Below are 21,939 nucleotides of genomic sequence, written 5' to 3'. Positions count from 1 at the left end.
CCTTTAGCAATCTTGGGGCTTCTCAGCCTAAGAGAGAATCAGTTGAGCAACCCCAGGTCAATTTGCTAATCCCTCTCTAAACCCTGCCCTCGGAGCCGCCTTTATAGGTTTCCGGTGTTCTCGGTTCCCTCTTTCTTCATTCTCAGCAGGAAATAACTGTTTTCTTCTGTTGCCCTGGCCTTCAATCCAGGCGTCCTTTGGGCTCAATATCTGGGGGACTCTCCCAGTCAGTATCTATTGCGGCTCAAAAGGGCCCCACTAACCATCCTAGAGCGCTCGCCCCCCGCTCGTAGCTCCCCTCCCAGCAGCGTCCCCGCTCTACGCGCCCACGCTCCGTACGCCCCTGCCCCGCCCTACTACTAGCTAGCCAATCCCCGGCTCCGCTCCGGGAGCGTCACAATGGCGCCCCCGCGGCTCCGCCCCCGGACGCCCGCCTTGGAGACCCCGCCCCTCCGCGGTCTTTGCGTCTTTCCGGCTCCGTCTTGGAAGTGAGACTGCGCCGCGTCTTGTTGGGAGAAGCAGGTGGGATTCTGTGGGGAAGCCGGCCAGCGGTTACACCGGGAGCCGGGAGCGGGGCGGGGGCGTGAGTTCCTGGGGCTTTTGTTCCTGGGTGCTTGGGCGTGGGGCCGAGGAGGGGTAGGGCACTCCGAGAGCTTTAGGGCTTCCGGAAGCGCCGAGTGCGCACAACGGGCGGGGGTTGTGGACTCGGGCCTGCCGCGTGCCTGAACCCGCCCCTCGGGGCCCCCTCCCGGGGCGCGCTGCCAGGGGTTTCCATGGTGATGGTAAACAAGCCTCAACTGCCTCAGCCACAACTGCCAAGTCCCTAGCGTTCCACCCTCCTCTAGGTGCTTAGAGGGACGACCAAGGTGCCGGATGTGAAGAAAAGCGGGGGCGTGGAGACTCGGAGCCCGAGGTGAGGGGTGGGACAGGCAGCGTCTGAGGCTCGCACACCAGGGACCGGCTGGGGACTGGGCCACTTGGCATTGAGGGCCGAGGAACTGAGATTTGGGGGTCAGCGGAGGCGGGATCTGGGGTGAAGGCCCTCACACCCGGGACCGACTGGGGTCTGGGCCTACGGGGGGAGTTGGGGACCGCGGGGCTGAGGTTTGGAGTCGGAGGAAATGGAATCTGAGGTCAGGGGCTGTGTATTCGGGGACTGACAGGGTACTGAAAGGGGGCCCGGCCCACTGAGGGCGGGGACCGCGGGACTGAGATTTGGGCTTGGGGGAGGTGGATTTGAGGTCAGGGGCCTTATATTCCCGGCACTAGACCGCGGGGCTGAGGTTTGGACTTGGGGAAGTAGGGAGGGGGAAGGAGAGCCTCGTGCGGACTCCAGAGGGAGCAGAGCCCTAGCGCCCCTGGCAGGAGTAGGGTGGGAAGACCAGGCAACCGCTCGAGGAGGGTCATTTTAAAATGAAAGCGGTACTCGCACGTGGCTGAACGCGTCCGCGAGTTGAACTAGACAGGTTGGGACCTGACTCCTCCCCCCTCCCACGTTCCCGCTCGCCGAGCCTCGGCTTTGGAGCGTTGCGGCCTTTTCTTCCTCTCCGTGCGGCGTGTGTGCCCTAAGCCCCGTCTGCATTCGTCTCCTGCTCTTGAGGTATCCTGCCTGTATTTTGGTTGAAACTCTGGTTCTCGTTGTCTTGGCCTGGTGACCACACTTCTGCTGAGCTATCTTAATTTGGCCGTTTCTTTTTTTTGTTCTGTACTACTTTTATCTTTGAATGTACTTTGTGCCCGTTCTTGCCTGCGCCCGAGAAACTTCTGGACGCTGCTCGCGCTGCGCCTCCACCTCCATGTTCCCGCGTGGCTCACGGAAGGCGGCGCTGGGCGACCCGGGGCGGGGCTCCGCGAGTCGCGGGGACCCGACCGGCCTTGGACCCCGGTCTTTTACCTGAACGGTTGGAGGGGCCGTGGGCCTCTCCCCTTTAATATGTACTCTAAAGGGGCTCTCAGAGGCTCCCAACAAATAACCCCAGGCCCTGGAGAGCCGCCCTACCCCCCACATCGCCGGGCACCAGCGAGTCCCGTGTCCTTTGGGATGCCTTCGGCAGTTTTCTAACCCTGGAGGTCCTAAGACGAACCACCATGTTTCACAACTGTTTTCGAGGTTGCGGGGAGCGGGCCTGTCTGTCAGTGCGGAGGGTGCTCGGAGGGAGAGCGGCCCGCGAGCGGCCATACTCTGAGGGGGGCGGTGGGCCGCGGCGGCTTCCGGAAACCGCCGGCTGGGAGGCGGGGGGAGGGGCCCAGGCGGTCGGGGTTGGGGGCGGGCCTCGCGTGGTCCGACCCTTAAGGAACTCGAAGGGTTGAAGGCGGCAAATCTTTTAAAAACAAATTCGAAACTATTGATTTTACTATAACTGTCAGTATTTCAGTCACGTTTTTAAAAGTTGACTGTTTCTGAATTTCTAGTAAAAATGAAAATAATTTGGGGTTCTCCGGTCAGATAAAAACCTGTTAGGGGCTATCAGTGACAAGTGATGTTTTCAGTGCTAATTTTTAGGCAATTTTTCTTTTTTCATTTTAATTTCTGCACTTAATGAATATTGAGAGAGAATGTTTTATTACAGGTGTTAAGCAGATTCATCCTTTGCCTTGAGGATCTCATCTTCCTGTGTGCATTCTCTGTAAGTTGATTCGGTTTTTTATTTCCGTTTTACGGTGTCTCTGTTTTTTAATCGTTTATTTTAGTAACGTTCTTTTTGTATTATTTGCTTTTTGTTGCTTTTCTCTTTAACTGGCAAGTGACTGGTTTTCGCTTGAGTACTGTTGTTACAGAGCTCCCTTTAAACATAAAATAACTGAAAAATGTGAGTTGATGTGAGGAGAGTTAGTCCTTGTTGTGACCGAAACTGAGGGAGAGTGTGGAGACAAGGGGTGCGTGCCCTTTGGAGACGGTGCCTGGAGAGACTACGGAAACGGGAGGGGGCCACCTTCCACAGAGCTGACTTTACCACCAACCTGCCGTCTCCAATCTGAGTTCTGGTTTTCAGATTCTTTGTAGAAACACATTAAGTGACCCTTAACTGGATCCACACACAGAGCTAGATGTTTTTCCACATTTTCTAATCGCATGCTCATGACCAGTTTGCAGGAAAGTATTACTGTGTTGTCATCATAGAGATGTGTCTTAAGGGATATAGGTGGGACTGGGACGCAGGTCCGCCTGACGGCTTCAGTCTTCTAACCAGGGCCCCTGCCCCTAATTAGCTGCCACAGAGGTTCTTGAGGAGGACAGAAAACGGGGCAGAGGAGAGCCAGGCTCATCCAAGACCAGCCTGGCTTATTTTACAACAAATCCCGGGCCTAGTAAGATTTTTATTCATAACTTTGTATTTCTAAAGACTTTTAAAATATAACTGCAATACCATTATCACACCTAAAAAAATAATAATTCCTTGATATCATCTAATACTCAGTGTTCACATGTACCTGATTGTGTAATATTTTTATATAGCTGGTTGGTTTGATTTGGGATCCAAACAAGTTCATTATATATTTGTTAGATAACTATCCTTTGAGTTTATGTTTTTTTTTTAATTGTTTGGCTGTGCTGGGGTGCTGCATGCAGGATCTAGTTTTCTTACCAGTAATGGAACCTGGTCCCCCTGCATTGGTAGCACCACGTCTTAGCCACTGGACCACTAAGGAAGTTCCCTCTTAAGTTATATTTTAAGCTAGAACAGCACTGTCCAATAGAAATACAATGCAAGTCACATAATTTAACATTTTCTGATGAAAAGAAACATACAGTTCACTTTAGTAATTTAGTTTAATGTGATATATATGTACCTTAAATAAGAGATCCAAAATATCACTTCATCATGTAATAAATTTTCATGCTTTTTTCCTGAACTAAACTTTCAGAATCCAATGCGTGCTTATTTTATAGCACATCTCAATTTGCACCAGCCACAGTTCAATTGTGACAAAGAGGCTCCCTTATTAGTGAGGATCTAAAGGTTTTCTATTCTTAAAGTTTCTTCTTATGTAGAAGTCAGGTTTTGTGTCTCATGTAGAATTCTTTTCCCACACTCTGGGTTTTTCTGACTACATTCCCATGGAGGGAGTTGTTTGAGTCTCTGTCCTCTGCATTTCCTTTTAAAATGTTAGTTAACCTCTATATGCTGTTCTGATTCCCTTGAGATGTTTAAAAATATTGCATTGGAGGTGTTTTGTACTCCTGCCAGGGGCACATATTGGTTGGTGTCCCTTGTGATGTTAGCAGCTATTGATTGTTCTCTAGATGCATTGTTCTGTTAATTATTTCCATATCTGTGATATTTTAATTCAGTATTCCTCATTTATTAGCAGGAGTACTCCTATAAGGAAGAAATTTTCTTTATTATTTGATTACTCTAAGATGTACTTTTATAAAAGGTTAAGGTTTTGATTTCTTGTATATTTATCAATACTAGTGTAATGAACTGAATCTTTAGTATGTGCCAAAATCAGTAATTTTTCTGGTATCATTTTGAAGTCATGGATTTTATCATGATGTGTTTTAATCCATTGTAGCTTTTATTCTCTGATGCTCACGTTATTCAGTTTTTGGCTAATGGGAGTGCACTTAAGATTGGTTCCTGACTTTCTTGACTCAACTTCATGGTCTTTGGCTTATTGAGTTTAAGATATAATACTTTCTTAAGTGGATCCATCAAAGTTCATTCAACTGGACCTCTGCTACTGCTAAGTCGCTTCAGTCGTGTCAGACTCTGTGCACAACCCCATAGACGGCAGCCCACTAGGCTCCTCTGTCCCTGGGATTCTCCAGGCAAGAATACTGGAGTGGGTTGCCATTTCCTTCTCCAGTGCATGAAAGCGAAAAGTAAAAGTGAAGTCGCTCAGTCGTGTCCGACTCATAGCGACCCCATGGACTGCAGCCTACCAGGCTCCTCCATCCATGGGATTTTCAGGCAAGAGTACTGGAGTCGGGTGCCATTGCCTAGTGATGGGCAATTGGGTTGTTCTAGTCTTTTCCTATTAGAAATAGTGCTGCAATGCTTCATTTACAATTCTAATTTATCTTACATGGTGATGAGCATCTTTTCATGTTTAAGGGCATTTCTTTTTCTATCAATTGTCAATATCTCTAGCCTTTAAAAAATTTTTTTGGACCGTTAGACTTTGTTTCTCTTTTTAGAAGCTCTCTATATGTTTAAAGATATTAACACTTTGGGGAATAAATTGCAGATGTCTTTCCCATTTCATCAGTGGTATTTTTGCATAGCTTATGCTATTTTTAGCCATGCATAAGATGTTTAGGTTGGGTTGTTTGTTTGTTTTTTGATGTGTGTATATATGTAACCCTATATGTGATTCATAATCAGGCATGTTCTCTACTTCCAGTGTGAAGAGGAATTTTGTAATTTAGGATATTTCTTAGCATTTCTTAGAAATATGAAAAATTTTAGCTAACTCCTATTTTACCTTCATTAAGACGCTAATGTGACATCATCAGTGATTGACTTGGAAATGATGAATTACAGTGGGATTCTTGGAATAAATCCAACTTGATCATGACATATTAAGTAGCTTTGTGTATTGTTGGATTTGGTTGTCTTATGTTTATGTAGGAATTTTTCATGTGAGTTCTGGTGTGAAATTAGCCTGTGCAACTGGATAAACTAATTCTAAAACTCTTGAAAAAATCAATTCCAAGTTTATTGTAGATTAAAATGTTTAAAAATGTAGATGAAAACAACAGAGCCTTTAAGTTTAAAAAATGTCCGTATGGCCTTGGGCCAGGAGAAAGATCTCTGAAATAACACAAAAATCGATATTCATTTAAGAGAAAAATGACAAGAATGAAAAAATTCTAAACTATTATGTTTCTCTTACAGTATGCCTTTTCAAAAGTCCTGACTATATAAATATTAGAAATTCCTACCACATTCTCTCCTTTTAAGTTTATCTGCATGCAGGGATGATCCACAATTCACACTTCCAGTCTTCATCTTCACCCTAACTGAGGTCTTTTCTGCTTTACTACAAATATTTGGTTAGAATAGTGCTGTCCAATAGAATTATGATATAAATGCTTTTTTTTTTCCCATTTTTATATAATTCACATACCATACAGTTCACCTTTTTAAAGAGTACAATTCAGAGGGTGTTTTTTTAATTTGCAAAGTTGTAAAAAGCCATCACCACTAATTCCAGTATATTTTTGTTTGGTTAAAGTATAGTTGATTTCTAATATGTTAATTTCAGGTGTAAGCACAGTGATTCAGTTATTCATGTGTATATTCTTTTTCTTTCAAGGTGATTACAAAATACTGAGTATAGTTCCCTGTGCTATGTAGTTAGGTCCTTGTTGTTTATCTATTTCATGTATGTGTATGTTAATTCCAACCTCCTAATTTACACCCCCTCCTTTTGCTATAAGTTTATTTTCTGTCTGTGAGCCTTCTTTCTGCTTTGTAAGTGTGTTTTGTTTTTAGTGTCTATCTATAAGCAGTATCATATTTGTCTTTGGTTTCACTTAGTATGATAGTCTCTAGGTCTATCTATGTGGCAGCAAATGGCCCGGTACATATTATGTTGAAACATTCTTGGAATAAATTCCACTTCATTATGGTGTATAACCCATTTTATAGGTTGCTAGATTCATTTTATTAGTATTTTGATGGAATTTTGCATTTATGCTCTTAGGGGTTATCTTGTGATATCTGTGTGGTTTTGCCATCTACAAGTGTATTAATTTGCTAGGGCTGCCATAAGAAAGTCCTACAGACTTGGTGGCTTAAACAGAAATTTATTGTGCCATAATACTGAAGGCTAGAAGTCCTGCATTATGATATCAGCAGGTTTGGTTCCCTCTTGAGAAGCTTGAAGGATATATGAAGGATATGTTCCAGACCTCTCTGGTTTTTAGGTGGGTGTCTTCCCTCTGCTTTCTGTGTCCAAATTGCCCCTTCTTCATTTTGGAATACAGACGACATTAATTATGTCATTTTTAATTTAGCTATCTCTATAAATATATCCAAGTCTGGTCACATGCTGAGGTACTGGGGGTATCTTTAACATAAGAATTTTGGGGGCATAATGTTCAGCCCATAACAGACGTAATTAATACTGGTCTTGTAGAATGAATTGAGAAATTTTTTAATAGTTTATTTTACTATATTGTGATTAGTTCAAAACATCCAAAATATCACTTCAGTACATAATGAAAAAATTGAAAGTGAAGTTCAGTCGTGTCCGACTCATTGTGACCCCATGGACTGTAGCCTGCCAGGCTCCTCTGTCCATGGGATTTTCCAGGTAAGAATACTGGAGTGGATTGCCGTTTGCTTCTCCAGGGGAATCTTCCCAACTCAGGGATCAAACCTGGGTCTCTCACATTGCAGAAATATGTAATAAGTATTTTAATTTTTTTTTTTCTTTTTTGGCTGCACTGCAAGACTTCTGAGATCTTAATTTTCCAACTAGTGATTGAACCCTCACCCTCAGCAAGTGAGCAAGCAAGTGGGATCCTAACCACTGGACCACCAGGGAATTCCCTGCAATTCTTTGTATATGTACAAAATTTTATCACTTGGGGCACATCTCAATTTGTTCTTGCCACGTTTCAAGCTCTACGGGCTACTCTATTTTTATCCTTTGTACCTAACCTGTTCTTTTTTTCAAAGCAGTTTTCCTTTGTACTTTAAATTTAGTTTACCAACATATGTTTAATTTGTGTGTTTTTAAAGTATCTGTGGGGAACTACACACAACAGTGTTTATCTTAAGCCAGGAAGGTTTCCTTCCATTCTTTATCTGTTCTCCTGCCTCCATTTTGTCTTTTTATTCTCGAATACCTATCATTCACATGTTTCTCCTGTCCTGTCTCTTATTATATGAATCCTCTGAATTTCATCTCTTCCCCCTTGTTTTTTTTTTTTTCCTCCTTTGTTTTGAGCTTATTTCTTCTACTTGGTTTTCCAAGCCACTAACCTTTCTTTCATTATTAACTATAAATCAAAACTCAGTTTTTAGCACTGGAAAATGTTTCATTCTGTAATCAGGTCTGTTAAAATATTTACTAAAGTTTAGTGCAGTATTTCTTTTTCCTAGAAAACTGTTCTGTGCTGTTGTCCGGCTTGTATTACTGTTGCTAGAGCCCCTCTCAAGTACATAGTCCTGTTCCTTTGCTGCTCTTGGCTCTGTTCTCCACTCCCCTGGCATAGTGTGCTTGTGGTCCTGAGCAGTGAACAATGAGCACCAGGAGCTATAACTGCCTCCATTCCTATGGCAGCTGCAGGGGATCTGACAAGGTGTCAGCTTTCCACCTGGTCCCATTGAGGAAGTTCCAGGCCTCCTGAATGGACTGGGCATTTGTTAATACAGGTGACAGATACTTCCCTCTGTTGAGAACAGATTTTAGCACTAGAGATCTAGTGTTTCTTTTTTATGAACTGCCACACCTGATATTTTTTCTGTTCTAACTTTAGATATTGATTCTTGAGTCACCAACAAAATGCAGTCAATATCATGGAACAACTTCTTGGTTTATGTTGGCTAAAAAATTGTTCCTTGTGTTCATTTCAAAACAGACATTATAGATATCATTTCAACACAAACTTTACAGATATGATTTACCTAACAGTATATTACACTGTTTTTGCTTTTTAGTTAACACAGCTTTTGAGAAATGAACACTGGGGAAAACAGTGTATTATTCCCCCAGGCTTAGCTACAGTAAGGTAAAGAGCCTAATTGTCTAAAGATAATGGCCTTCCTGTTGCTTTCAAATTATGACATATCTTCTTTGACATATGAAAATATAATGGCAAACATTTAAAGTGTCAATGTATTTTAATCCTTCATCTATAGCTTTTCTCTTTTTTAATTGAAGTTAATTTACAATATTGTGTTAGTTTCTGGTGTATAGAAAAGTCACTCAGCTCTCTATATATACCTTTTCATATTCCTTCCCATTATAATTTATTACAGAATATTGAGTGTACTTCCTTGTGCTGTACAGTAGGACCTTATTATTTCATATTAGTTTGTATCTTAAACATTTTTCTTCTCATTTTTGAATTTAGTAAGAACTAAATATAGTGATTAAAAGGATTCACTACAAATTAAAAATATTTTTACAAAGCATATCCTAACAAATGACTACATTTTAAAATCTTACCTGTATACCAGGGTAAAAATGTTTTAACATTTCCACCCGTTCATACTTCTGATCGGTTTAAATGTCACTTCCTCAGAATCCCTATGTCACTTCCTCAGAATCCCTATATGAGTTAGCCCCAATTTTCTAATTTGGGGTTATTTCAGAATTTGTCATCACGTGTTTATTCTTTATTGATTCCTAGTCCACTGTTCTGTGGACTTAGCACAGTACCTGCATCTTGTTAGTGCACAATATTTCTGGGTTAATGAATGACTTGAGATTGAGTAAATTTTATCCTGCTGCATATCACTCAAATCCTTTGACACGCTTGAGTTTGCACCACAATGTTTTTGTTGCAGAGTATCATCAATTCTCCCAAAATTTGACTTATTTCTTCCCATCTAGTTTCCATGCATCTGTTCCCATCATTCATTTTCCAGAGAGCAGCTAGACTGTTCTGTTGGAAAGCAAAACTCGTTTCCATTGGTCTTAGAATAAATAAAGTCTAAAATACGGTATCAGGCCTTCAGGGCCTTGGGGGAATCTTGCTCTGCTTTCTTCATTGATCTCAGTCCTGGCTGCAGGTGTTTTTGGGTGTTTTCTGTCCCAATACTTTCCCCTGTGTATTCTGTACATGTTGTTCCTTCACTGGGCAGGAACCCTATCGTGACTGATCAATTATTAACACTAAGCTAGCCAGTGTCATCAACCAGTTAAGCCAAGAAAGCATATATAACGTTACTAAACTGAAACAAATACATTGAAAAAAGTGAGGAAATGGATGTCAGTCGTGTAAATTACCAAGAATATGTTTTGACAAGGTTTTTAGGAAGTGAGAAAAGTGAAATAAATGCTCAGGAAGCAGTCAGGGTACTCATTTCTGTAGATAACTCTTTACCAAAACAAGCCAATTTCATGGCTTAATTTTTATTCAGAATATTCTTTCTTGAATGTATGAGTTTTTAGTGTCTTTGTCATTTCCGTGGGATAGCTGCATTTTAAATCCTATCACCCAGCTTCAATAGCTACCAGTTGTGGCCAGTTTTTCTTTACATCCCCCATTTTTTGAAGCAGATCCCAGCCATCACACCATTTCACCCACAAATATTTAAAAATGTATCTCTAAAAATGCCTTTCGTTTTTGCATAACTAATTCCGTTACCTAAGTAAATATAATACTTTAATATCAAATTTCTAGTCAATGTTCAGGTATTTCCTAAATTGTCCTATAAATGTTTACCAATTTGTTTGAATCAAGATCCATATATTTCCCATATATCATGAATCCCTGATAATTCTTGTTTCTTTTATTCATTAAGTGCTCCCTTGAAGTTATTTTGTTGAAGGACCGGCTATTGTGCTTGTCCAGTTTCCCAGGGTCTTTGCAGACTGCATTATTACATTCTCACTTAGTACAGTTCCTTTTCCCTATAAATTCTGTAATTAAGTAGATTCTTACAGACTTTTCAAGATAAAAACTTTATTACTAAAAGTATTAAACATACACAAAAGTAAAGACAACAGTATAAAACTCCATGTACACATCCCTCAGCTTCAATAATTACTAAATCATGGCCCATGTACTGACTCCCACCACTCAAGATTATTTAGAAACAGATTCTAGATAATCATACGAATCTCTAACGACTTAAAAAAAAACACAGCAACAAAGCTACAACTAAAATTTTATAGTTTCTTCATATGAATTCAAGTCACTGCTAATATTACTGCAATTGCCTTATAATTGTTTTCCAGTTCATTTGAATTAATATTCAGGTGTTCATAAAATGTAATTGCTTGCTAGGTTGTAAAGTTAAAGAATTGCGAGTTTTAAAATTAATCTTTTTAAACTGAAAAAAGTTATATGACTGCTCAAATCTACAAAACAAGGTACTGTATATACAAAGAGGATTCTACCTTTTGTACATTAGTTTTCGGAATTCTTTCCTGCCTTAAAGAGTTTGTTGTTGTTGTTTTTATTTTACGGTTTCTCCTTCCTTAAGAGTTGTGACGGCTAACTCCTCTCCTCCTCTCCTTCCGTACTCTGGACTTTTCTCTACCCTGGCACCTCTCCTGAGAGCTCACTCAGAACGATCTTCCTCGTTGCTTTCCTTCCCTCCTCCCACTTCCTGCCTTGGCCGACCGCGCGGGCCGCACCTGCAGGGCGCGTTTCCATTGGTGACATCTTGGCGGGCCCGCCAGTGGCACTTCCTCCTTTACACCCCGTGACCCACGTCCGGCTCGCCGCCCTCCCAGTCACGCGGCCTCTGCCTCCGGGACGCAGCCCCGTGCGCCGGCCTTCCGCACTCCAGGCCCCGGACCCGTCGTGGTGAGCCGCCGCGAGCGGACGACCCCCGCCCGCACTTCCCTCAGCCCCCGTGGGTCCCGGGAACTCCCCTACCTCCTCCCGCGCAGCCGCCCCCTACCCCCAGGAACTCTTTCTGCCCCTCTCGCTGCCCCAGGAACTCCCCCTCCCCCACCTACCCTGCGTCCCCAGGAAGTCCCCCCGACCCGACCCGAGAGCTCCGCCCCCAGCCTCGGGAGCCGCCCGCCCCCCTCGGGTACCGGGAACTCTTCCTCGCGGCTCCACGGAGCCCCTCGGATTCGGGAGCTCCGCCTTCCCTCCCCCGCGGCTCCGGGAAGCCCGGGCCTGAGAACTCTTTCCCACTTCGCCGCGAACACTTTTCGCCTCTCTCCGCGGCCTGAAAACTCTGCCACCCTAGTGAGTCCCCGCTGCCCTGGGAGCCCCCCCGCCCCACCTCGGGCCCCGGGAGCCTACGTCTCGTGACTTTCCCCTCCCCCCAGCTCGCGCGGCCCGGGAAGCCTCTCCCTCCCCCCACCCGTAGTTCGCCCCGCCCCGGAAGCTCCCGCTGACCCCGCCCAGGCCCGTGGATGGGGCCCCCTGTCGTCGGGCCTTCCTGTAGGGCTTTGCCGACCGAAGGCTGTCGGATCGGCGGTTGGAGGCCGAGCGAACCCCTTCACGTCCCAGTGCCCCCGCCAGGAGCCTAGCGTCCGGGACTGATACCGCGCTTCCCGCCGAAATCGCTCAGACGCGCCCCTGGCGGCCCGCGGCCGCGAGCTTGAGAGCGCACTTTGAAGCCTGGTACGAAGCGTTTGCCCCCAGCCAGTTGAGTTTCAATTTCAGGTTGATAACAAAAGGAGGTGCACCTGGCCTTTCCGCGGAATCTTCTGCGTTTTTAAGCTTCGGGTGGAGTTGGGGGTCCTTTGGCTGTAAACTGCGCTTGCTGGTTGAAAATAGAAATCGGTCCTGCTCTCTTCAGCGGTAAGTTTTAGGGCAGCGTCAACTGCGTAATCCTGAGGCGGCGTCTCCCGTGGACTGGGATTTAAGAGGTAGAACTTTCTGATTAATTAAGACAACCTACCAGTCTGTGCGTGCTGCCAGCTGTAGGTTAAAATTCATTTACAAGTAAGGGCGAAAATGCTTTTCAGGCCCCATTGGGACGCGGATAAAGCAGGGTGAAGCCAGGGAGCTGCTGAGTTCCAGTCCCTGAGTAGAAACGGTGGGGGCGCAGTTTGAGCCGCCCTGTGTACTTCGTAGATAAACCTAATCAGTCGGGCGCTGGAGGTGCGCTCTTTTTATCTCGATGGGTCTACCTAGATCTGAACTAAATCTTGCCTAACCAGTATAGTAGAGTGAGGTCGAACTCACTCCTGGGAGCAGTTAGATATGTTGAATCTCGGCCCCGGCCCAGATCTATTGTTTTAGAATCTGCCTTTTAACAAGATTCTTGGGTGGTCCGTGTGCTCACTTACGTCATAGACCAGTTGCGGGCAGAGGGGTGGAGTTGTGCAAAATGAGTCTCCAGGTGCTGGACCCAAGAGGAGTGTTTTGTAACACTTGGCCCCAGTGGTGTCGACGGGCTGTCAGGGAGCCGGGTGGGAGACCAGTGTATATCCCTAACGCTTGAACATGTGTGCGCCATAGTTCAGCCACGTGGGAATCGGTTTCCTCGTGTCTGACCGCCCCTGGGTTTGCGTGTCCGAGCAGGGGCTTTTGGTCTGCGGAACACACTGGAATGAGCAGGTAGCAGGGTGATAAACCCAGGCAAAGAATTCGGACCACTAAGATGACGGGGCTCTCTACCCTTTAGATTCTACTCTTTTCTGAGGGTAGAGGAGAGGGACAGTTGATGAAGCTTCTTGAAAACCCTCGTCTAGAGAATTTGAAACTGTTAACTTCTTAAATTGTAGTACTTTATATAGGTTTTCCTCCCCAAAGTAGTATTTCATGTAATAGAGGGTGCTAATAAGGCAAGACAGGTACTGTGTCCACGGCAACAGGCTCAGAGAAACTGACTTTTCTCAATTCTGTGGTTCTAAAACTAAGAATGTGCTTTAGTTCTCAAACGAAGTCGCTGGACATACCAAAGTCTAATGCGACAGCTTTATTCTGTGGCTGTGGTTGATGGTAGGTTGATGTTTTTCCTATTTTAAAACATTTCAACACTACCTCCCCTCATTCTCAGTTAAAAGAGCAATGTTATATAAATACAAGTCTCAAGAAATGAAATTATTAAAAACAGGGAAGGAAAATCTTTTTTAATATCTCCACCCAGAGCTCCAGGGATGTTTGCAAATTGTAAATACTGTTACGACAGTTTATAGCAAACTACTTTTGCCTGGAGCACAGGCCTGCTCTCCCCCCTGTTCGGCCCGCCTTCTGCTTCCGGGAACCGCTCCTCGCCCCAGCCCCGCCCAAAAGGTGCGCCTCCACTCTAGACATTTAAATTTTCTTAACCACAGTTAGGGTTTTCTTTCCAGAACGCGCCTTCTGAGTAAATCTTTCAGGGCAAGTGGGATGGTTCCAGGCTGTTATTTTCTGTATTACCCTATGAAAAAGGTAAACCTTTCCAAAGCAGTTGGGGTGGGGCGGGCGTGTACTTTCTTTAAGGCAACCCGGTGCTTAAAAACGGCTTGCCACGGCCTCAGCTCTGACTTTTTCGGAGAGGAGCTCAGAGCCGGTCCCAGCCAGGGGATTGCTGCCTCCTCTCGCTCCGGGAGTGCTGGGACATTAAGGTAAAATTTCCTTGTCGCTCTTTTTTAGGACGATTCGTTACCTACGTGGAGTGTCTTCGACTGTGGGCATCCCCCGGTGTTCTTTAAGGTGAGCTATTTTAAGAAAATTAATTTCTCAGTTTATAATTGATTTCTTGATGCAGATAACTTTCTGAGTGAAGATTTTTTTTTTCACTAGCTGTAAATCTAACGTTGAACAGAAAGCCATCTTATTTTCACAAGTTTTAGTTAATGTACTGAAAGTCTGCAAAGAATCCAAATGTAGAGGATTCTGAGGTCAACAGTAAGGATATTGCTCTATGTATTAGAAGTACATATGCGTTTTGGGAAAGTGCTTTTTTTCGCTTTATAATTTCTGTTTTGGGCACTTTAAATAATTCTTACATGACATATTTGTGTTTTTATGCTTCCTGTTTCCCCCCACCCCCCTTCTGCTTGTCTTTTTTAACCTAACCAGAAGGTGGTGTTGGCCCCACATGGTCGGCAGTTAATCTCTTGCTAATCTTGGGCCTGCTGTGCTGGGGGTGGGACTACAGTGACCTACAGAACAGATAAGTCTGTTGCTACTAGCCTCTCGACGCAGTTGCAAAGAGTTTTAAACAAATTATGAATTGTTTCCCTAGAATGCTCTGGGATCATAGAACTATAGATTTAATTTGTGGGGGGGAGAAAGTCTTGTGGAAAAGTTGGTAAATTTAAGCTGAGACCATAAGGATTAGTGGGATTTAGCTAGACAGATTGGGTGGGCTATCTTCAGACAGATAATTACTACGTGTGTCAATTCCAGTGGAACAGAAAGCCTGCCACATTTCGGCACAGAGAAATACGGGAATAAAGGTTTGTTTGCTTTCTAATGCAAGTGTGTTTCAGGTCAAAGTTTCAAGGCCTGAGCACCCCCTTGGCCCTATGATATGTGTTCCAGACAGTGGGGAGCCACTGAGGTGTTGAAACAGTTAGAGTGACATAAAATTACTCTTAAAGCAGCTACAGGTTGGGCTGGTAGCAAGGATTGGAGAAGTTGTAGATGTGAATGTCTTGGAAAGGGCTTGTTGGTACTGGAAGTAGAAAGGGATGAAGGCGATGCACAAAGATGATGATGATTTGATATTCAAATCATAACGTCAAGCAGTGTGCTAAGGACCAAAGTAAGGTATGAGAAACCTCTGTACTTGTTGGAGTCCAGAGTTACTGAATAGAATTTAGGCATGGATTAGGAATAGGATTAGGGTGGAGAATGGGATCACCCCCCAAAGAAATGATGAGCTCATTAGATTTAAGGGCTTATAAGTTGTTCAAAGATTGCTTCAGTTTCATTCTAGAGCCTTTGGATGACAGGTAAGGCCATTTATGCTGCACCCAGGGTACTGTAGAAGAGTTTCAGAAAAAAGCAGTGTAACCTATGAAATGGAGTTTGTCTAGGCCAGTCTTGCCCTCGGGGAGTCTAAGTCTAGGAACCTGTGTGTCCTGAACCCAGAATTGGCCCTGGACATACAAGGATCAGGTAAGGTTGCCTGAAAAAAGGGGACCAGTGATTATGGTTAAACCTTGGGGAAGGACTCAAAGAGGCAGAGTACCTAAGGAATTAACAGGAAAACCAAGAGCCAAGAGGAGAAAGGATTTCCAGAGAGAATGGTTAAATCCTGTGGGCACAGAAGAGATGGAGATAAGAAAATGTTTCTTTTCTTGCCACAGAGATCCTTGGCAGAGTGAGATGTGCCCTAGTTTAATGGTGGGGTAGGGTAGGGCATGTAAGAAGTCTTTTTGAAGATGAGATTTCACTGAAAGGGAAAACAAAACCAAGTAGCTGGAGGCAAAGTTGGTATCAGAAAAGACTTAGGGGATGATTAGAAATGAGAAAATCTCCTTAATTGATGAGGAAAAGTGTTCAGTGACGTTTGTGTGAAGATGGAGATTCCTTGGGGTGGGTGGAGTTGACCAGGGCAGAGCCATAGATAAGAGCTCAGCTACAGAAGAAGCAACTCCCTTGTTTATAAAGTTGTAAAACTTGTTCTGATTTGCTTCACCAGGTCTCTGTTAAACCGATTTACTTTTCTTTTCTTACCATTCATGCTTTCTAGTTTTAATTGTGGGGTTTTTAGAAATCTGTCCATGTTTTGCTCTAATTGTGTAAATATGCCATGCCATTTTAGATAGTTTTAGGATTCATCTGAGGTAAGATTCTGTTTTATCTTTTTCTGTGTGATAATGTGCCTAAATTTTTTTGAAAAGGCATCTTTTACCACTGACTTAATAGCTACATCTGTTAACACTTGTTATCAAATGTCAATTCCATAGAACTTCTGTATACTTGTGCCTGTTCTGAATATATTTTTGGCCCTATCTGTATTTTTATTGTCCGTGTTATTCGTGTATTGGTGTCTGACTCAGCTCCCGCTCTTCAGAATGCTGCCCTTCGACATGGATTTAACCTTTACTCTTTTTTCAGCTTGGACTCTGGGTGTCAGATGCCACTTGCACTTCATGGCACTTTGTCAGGAGGGGCACCTGTCATGCCTCTTGTACAATGAAGAGTCTATTCCATTTCTAGTCCCTCAGTGAAACACAGTGATGTGTGTGTTACATTGAACAACATAATGTGTTTTATTTTGTTTTGGGGGGGGGGTGATGGTCATGCTGTGCTGCTTACGGGACTAGGGATTGAACCCAAGCCATGGCAGTGTGAAACTGAGAAGCATATAATTTGATTTCTATGTTTGCATCTCATATAACTGATACTCTACTGATGTACTTATCTGTTTGTTTAGATATGTCTTAATTTGACCTTGCACTTGATTGGGGTTTTGAATAGACAGTAGGACTTCCCACCTATATTCTTGTGTTTTAGTGATGCAGTAATACAATCTGTTTTCCTTTAGTTTCATATTCTTGTTATACATATGAAATGAAAATTTATGTAAAGTAGTTTTTGCTTTCTTTTCAGCCACACAAAGCTGCACCTGAGCTTGTTTGACGTCTGCTCTGTCGAGTGTCCATGATGTTGGGCCCTGAGGGAGGTGAAGGCTTTGTGGTCAAGCTCCGTGGCCTGCCCTGGTCCTGCTCTGTTGAGGATGTGCAGAATTTCCTCTCCGACTGCACGATCCATGACGGGGTCGCAGGTGTTCACTTTATCTACACTAGAGAAGGCAGGCAGAGTGGTGAGGCTTTTGTCGAACTTGAATCAGAAGATGACGTAAAATTGGCCCTTAAAAAAGACAGGGAAAGCATGGGACATCGGTACATTGAAGTGTTCAAGTCCCACAGAACCGAGATGGATTGGGTGTTGAAGCACAGTGGTCCAAACAGTGCTGACACTGCCAATGATGGTTTCGTGCGACTTCGAGGACTCCCGTTTGGATGCACCAAGGAAGAGATCATTCAGTTTTTCTCAGGGTTGGAAATCGTGCCAAACGGGATCACATTGCCTGTGGACCCCGAGGGCAAGATTACAGGGGAAGCCTTTGTGCAGTTTGCCTCACAGGAGTTAGCAGAGAAGGCTCTAGGGAAGCACAAGGAGAGAATAGGGCACAGGTATATTGAGGTGTTCAAGAGCAGTCAGGAAGAAGTTAGGTCATACTCGGATCCTCCACTGAAGTTCATGTCAGTGCAGCGGCCAGGGCCCTATGACCGCCCTGGTACAGCCAGGAGGTATATTGGCATCGTCAAGCAGGCAGGCCTGGAGAGGATGAGGTCTGGTGCCTACAGTGCAGGCTATGGGGGGTATGAGGAGTACAGCGGCCTAAGTGATGGCTACGGCTTCACCACCGACCTGTTTGGGAGAGACCTCAGTTACTGTCTCTCTGGAATGTACGACCACAGGTATGGAGATGGCGAGTTCACTGTCCAGAGCACCACTGGACACTGCGTCCACATGAGAGGTCTGCCCTACAAAGCCACAGAGAACGACATTTACAACTTCTTCTCCCCGCTCAACCCTGTGAGAGTCCACATTGAGATCGGCCCTGATGGAAGAGTAACCGGCGAAGCTGATGTTGAGTTTGCCACTCACGAAGAAGCCGTGGCGGCCATGTCCAAAGACAGGGCCAATATGCAACATCGATACATAGAACTTTTCTTGAATTCCACAACAGGGGCCAGCAACGGGGCATATAGCAGCCAGATGATGCAAGGCATGGGGGTGTCAACCCAGTCCACTTACAGTGGCCTTGAGAGCCAGTCTGTGAGCGGCTGTTACGGGGCTGGCTATGGTGGCCAGAACAGCATGGGTGGATATGACTAGTTTTGTTAGTAGCTTTTGAGTTATTTCAGTCAAATTTTCACAGGCAGCCAACAAGCAGTGAAAAGCAGTTATTACTCTAGAGGAAGCTATGGGACCCAATTTGCACCATGAGTTTGTGAAATCTGGATTAAAAAATTACCTCTTCAGTGTTTTCTCATGCAAACTTTCTTCTAGCATGTGATATTGAGTAAACTAAAACTATTTTCAGCTTTTCTCAATTAACATTTTGGTAGTGTACTTCTGGAGTGATGTTATCTGAGTTTAAAGTAGTTTTAAGTATGTTAAATGTGGATCTTTTACACCACATCATCGTGAATACATTGGGGAGGCGTGCTTTTTTGGAAAACTCAAGGTGCTAGATCCCTAATTCAAAGAGGACATTTCTCATGTTTGTTCATTCTAGTTTATTTTCATTTAAAATCTCTTAGGTTAAGTTTAAGCTTTTTAAAAGTTAGTTTTGAAAATTGAGACACATTACTAATACTGTAGGAATTGGTGAGGCCTTGACTTAAAAACTTTCTTTGTACTGTGATTTCCTTTCGGGTGTATTTTGCTAAGTGAAACTTGTTAAATTTTTTTGTTAACTAAATTTTTTTCTTAAAATAAAAAGACTTTTTCACAATGACTGGCACAGACTATATACTCACCAACAAATAGCAAAATGACTTGGGTGGTGGAATTTAATACTGCTGTGTTAAACAGTGTGAATTTTAAATTTAGCACTATGATTTCCCTTGTGTTCTTATAACAAGGCTAAATTAAAAATTTAAAAACATTAAACACACGAGTGGAAATGGTGACTAGAAACTAGAATAGAAACATAGAGTTCCAGTTTTCCTGTGACTTTTTTTCTATTCATCAGCCATTTGTAATATCCTGATGTTCCCTTTATACCAGGGTGGCACCTATTCATAGTTAGAGGTCTTTAGTCTTTTGTGCTACATACATTGAGTCATTACCCACAATTTATGGTTTTATATAAGATGTGCTGTTTGGAACAGTCTCCCATATTTATTATTTTGATAGGACACACTCGGGTTACAGTTATTGGTTATTGCAGGATATGCATATTCTGAAGTTTGAGACCTACATCCAAATTGTTGGTAGAAAATTGTTGATCTAGCAGTGGGAACAGCATTAAAATCACATTAAACACTATCAAGACTTGAACATGAGAGAATTTCACTTCATGGTTGTTCATTTTCCCACTTTAGAGTCCAATCAGTGTAGCCCAGATCTAACAAGTTTATAGGTAGACTGGAGGGAGTCTTGGGCCTTTCCTAACTGTTGGACTTCATGGCCCCACCCTGTCATTCTTCCCACCAGTGGTCTGCAGACTCAGATGGCAAAGATACAGTAGCAACATCACCCAGGAATGCCAGAGCTAGGGTGCAATGAAAAGGCTAAGGTTTAATTAGAGCAGTGAAGTTTCAGGGAGTATATCTATTCCCTGTAGATCTTGGCAAATTTAAAAGTTCAAATATGGAAGGAGTGGGCTTCCCTGGTGGCTCAGATGGTAAAGAATCCACCTGCAATGTGGGAGGCCTGGGTTTGATCTCTGGGTTGGGAAGGCCCCCTAGAGGAGGGCATGGCAACTCACCTTACCTGGAGAATTCCCATGGAGTGGGCTCTCAGAACCTGGGGTAGGAAATCAGGAATGTGCTGGATGACTAAATCCCACTGCAGCTGCAGTGGTTACCTGCCTCTTCCTAGACTTGGTCACCTCACCTGAGGTATGTGGTTGATACGAAGAAAATCTGTGTATCAAAGTCTGCTCCAGGAATGAGGTAAAATGCTGGTAAGCCAAATCCAGCCTGCCCTGAAAATGGTTTCCATTTTGATGAATTGGTTTGATGGCAGGGGACCCAAGTTATGTCTCAAAATCTATTCCTAATAGACCTGCAGTACAAAAGACTGCACTTGTTTTCTAGTTCTGTCAAAAATTGTGAAAACTTCAAATGGGCCTTGGCCTTCAGATTTTTATTACACAACCCCGTGAAGGAAACTACACAAGCATTAGGACTGAGTGTATAAGTTGTAAGCACTTTTGGAGCCCTTTTAATACAGAATTGAAGCTTGGAGACTGACCTATAGGAGGGAGAGATCCTGAGTGTTCAGAAGGATGGATATGCAATTCCGGAAGAGGAGAGGAAGTGGAAGCAATTGGATGAATGGGCAGCAAATCCTGAAAGGCAGTTAAGGAGCCTGGACCCTGCCACATTTGTGGTGAGGCTAACACCTATGTGTGTCAGGGTCCTGCAGGTGCAGTCCTGAGGTATCTGTCAGCTTTTGCTCCCAGCATTTGCTTCTCTTTGATTATGTGAGCAAAAAGCAGATTGAAAAATCAGTCTATTTTCAGAACAGAGCCAGGTCTCAGGCCCAGAGACCATCAAATGAAGTGGGGGAAGGGCCTGGCAGCATTGCGACAATGTGTGTGTAGTAAAGATTAAATCTCTTACATGATGTTGCATTAATAGTCTGAGTTAATACTGATCCCAGGCATCCAAAATGCCAACTTCTCTTAGAGTGGGAGCATAAGAAGGCCAGGTGATACGGATTCACAGGCCCAAGTTCATGTCACTGGATTAAACAGGTGAAGACACCTCAGGTTATCTCCATGAGTGAGTAGGAAGGGGTATCTTTGGCAACTAATAGGTTTTCCCCCACCCGGAAACACGGTTGGGTCCTTGAAAGTCTTGGTGGTAGGTAAGGCCAAGAGGAACCTCTCAGAAAGCACTCCCCATCCAAGACAGTGAACAGAGATTGTGATGTCTGCAACATGTGGGGTTAGAGCCATACTCCAAGGCTTAAAGAGGTTAAGCCTAGCCCTTTTCATTTGCATGTCTGGTCCCCAGAAAGCAGATGGATTCTGGCAGATGAAAGCAAACAAGGAACTGAACCATACATTAGCAAACAACCAGGAACTTAACCACAGGGTTGCCCCAGTTGCGGCTCAGTGCTTAATGTGATGTGTTTGCTGGAAAGGTAAAGCCTCTGGAACTTGGGAAGCCCCTGACCTAGTGAATACATTCTGAGTTAGCATCAAGCAAAAGATTTTTTTTTAATGACCTCGTAACTGGACATTCTTCTCTGTCGTCTTCTGGCTGGTAACTCCTGCCCTCTGGAGACTGATCACCTTGCCAAATCCACTGTATTGATGATATGCTCATTGGTCTCGGTGAGGAGGAAGGAGTGAGTACTTGGAATGACTTAGAAAGACACCTGTGTGCTAGCGGGTGGAAGAGTTCAGGGCTCTGCTGTGTCAAGGACATTTTTAGGGTCTAGTATAATAGTCCTGGGCAGCAACTGGCAAACTAGGGCCCATGGGCCAAATCTGGACCTGTTTTGTAAATAGTTGTTTTACTGGTACACAGCCATCTGCATTCATTTATTTTGTATAGGCTGCTCTTGTGTTACTCTGCCAAGAGAGTAGTTTCATCAGACCATGTGGCCCACAAAGCCTAGCAGATTTTACTCTGAGCCTTTATAGTAAATTATTTGCTGACTCCAGGCCTTGGGCAAAACGGACATTTCCTCCAATGGAAAAGTAAAGA

At 44.0% G+C, this 21,939-nt stretch overlaps 1 protein-coding gene across 10 annotated transcripts; it reads left to right on the top strand.

The window, feature by feature from the left end:
- Positions 1 to 437: 437 nt before the first annotated feature.
- On the top strand, positions 438 to 19,007 carry HNRNPF (heterogeneous nuclear ribonucleoprotein F). Of its 10 annotated transcripts, none has more exons than XM_055589474.1 (5): positions 469 to 522; positions 846 to 913; positions 2,571 to 2,627; positions 14,177 to 14,236; positions 17,090 to 19,007. In XM_055589474.1, exon 5 carries the CDS (start codon positions 17,141 to 17,143, stop codon positions 18,383 to 18,385), a length of 1,245 nt encoding a protein of 414 aa, XP_055445449.1. In that variant the 5' UTR covers positions 469 to 522; positions 846 to 913; positions 2,571 to 2,627; positions 14,177 to 14,236; positions 17,090 to 17,140; the 3' UTR covers positions 18,386 to 19,007. The 10 variants fall into 10 exon arrangements, with proteins under 10 accessions (XP_055445456.1, XP_055445489.1, XP_055445449.1 ...); XM_055589504.1 differs by having other exon boundaries at positions 17,072 to 19,007; XM_055589481.1 differs by lacking the exon at positions 846 to 913 and having other exon boundaries at positions 438 to 522.
- Positions 19,008 to 21,939: the final 2,932 nt, after the last annotated feature.

The sequence above is a fragment of the Bubalus kerabau genome, chromosome 1 (assembly GCF_029407905.1).
Source record: "Bubalus kerabau isolate K-KA32 ecotype Philippines breed swamp buffalo chromosome 1, PCC_UOA_SB_1v2, whole genome shotgun sequence".
Lineage (NCBI taxonomy): Eukaryota > Metazoa > Chordata > Mammalia > Artiodactyla > Bovidae > Bubalus > Bubalus kerabau.
The sequence above is the reverse complement of the archived record's forward strand: the minus strand, read 5'-3'. Positions and strand labels throughout refer to the sequence as shown.

Bases quoted from the DNA above. Each gene is read 5' to 3' on its own strand.
- HNRNPF (XM_055589481.1), top strand. From the start codon at position 17,141: ATGATGTTGGGCCCTGAGGGAGGTGAAGGCTTTGTGGTCAAGCTCCGT.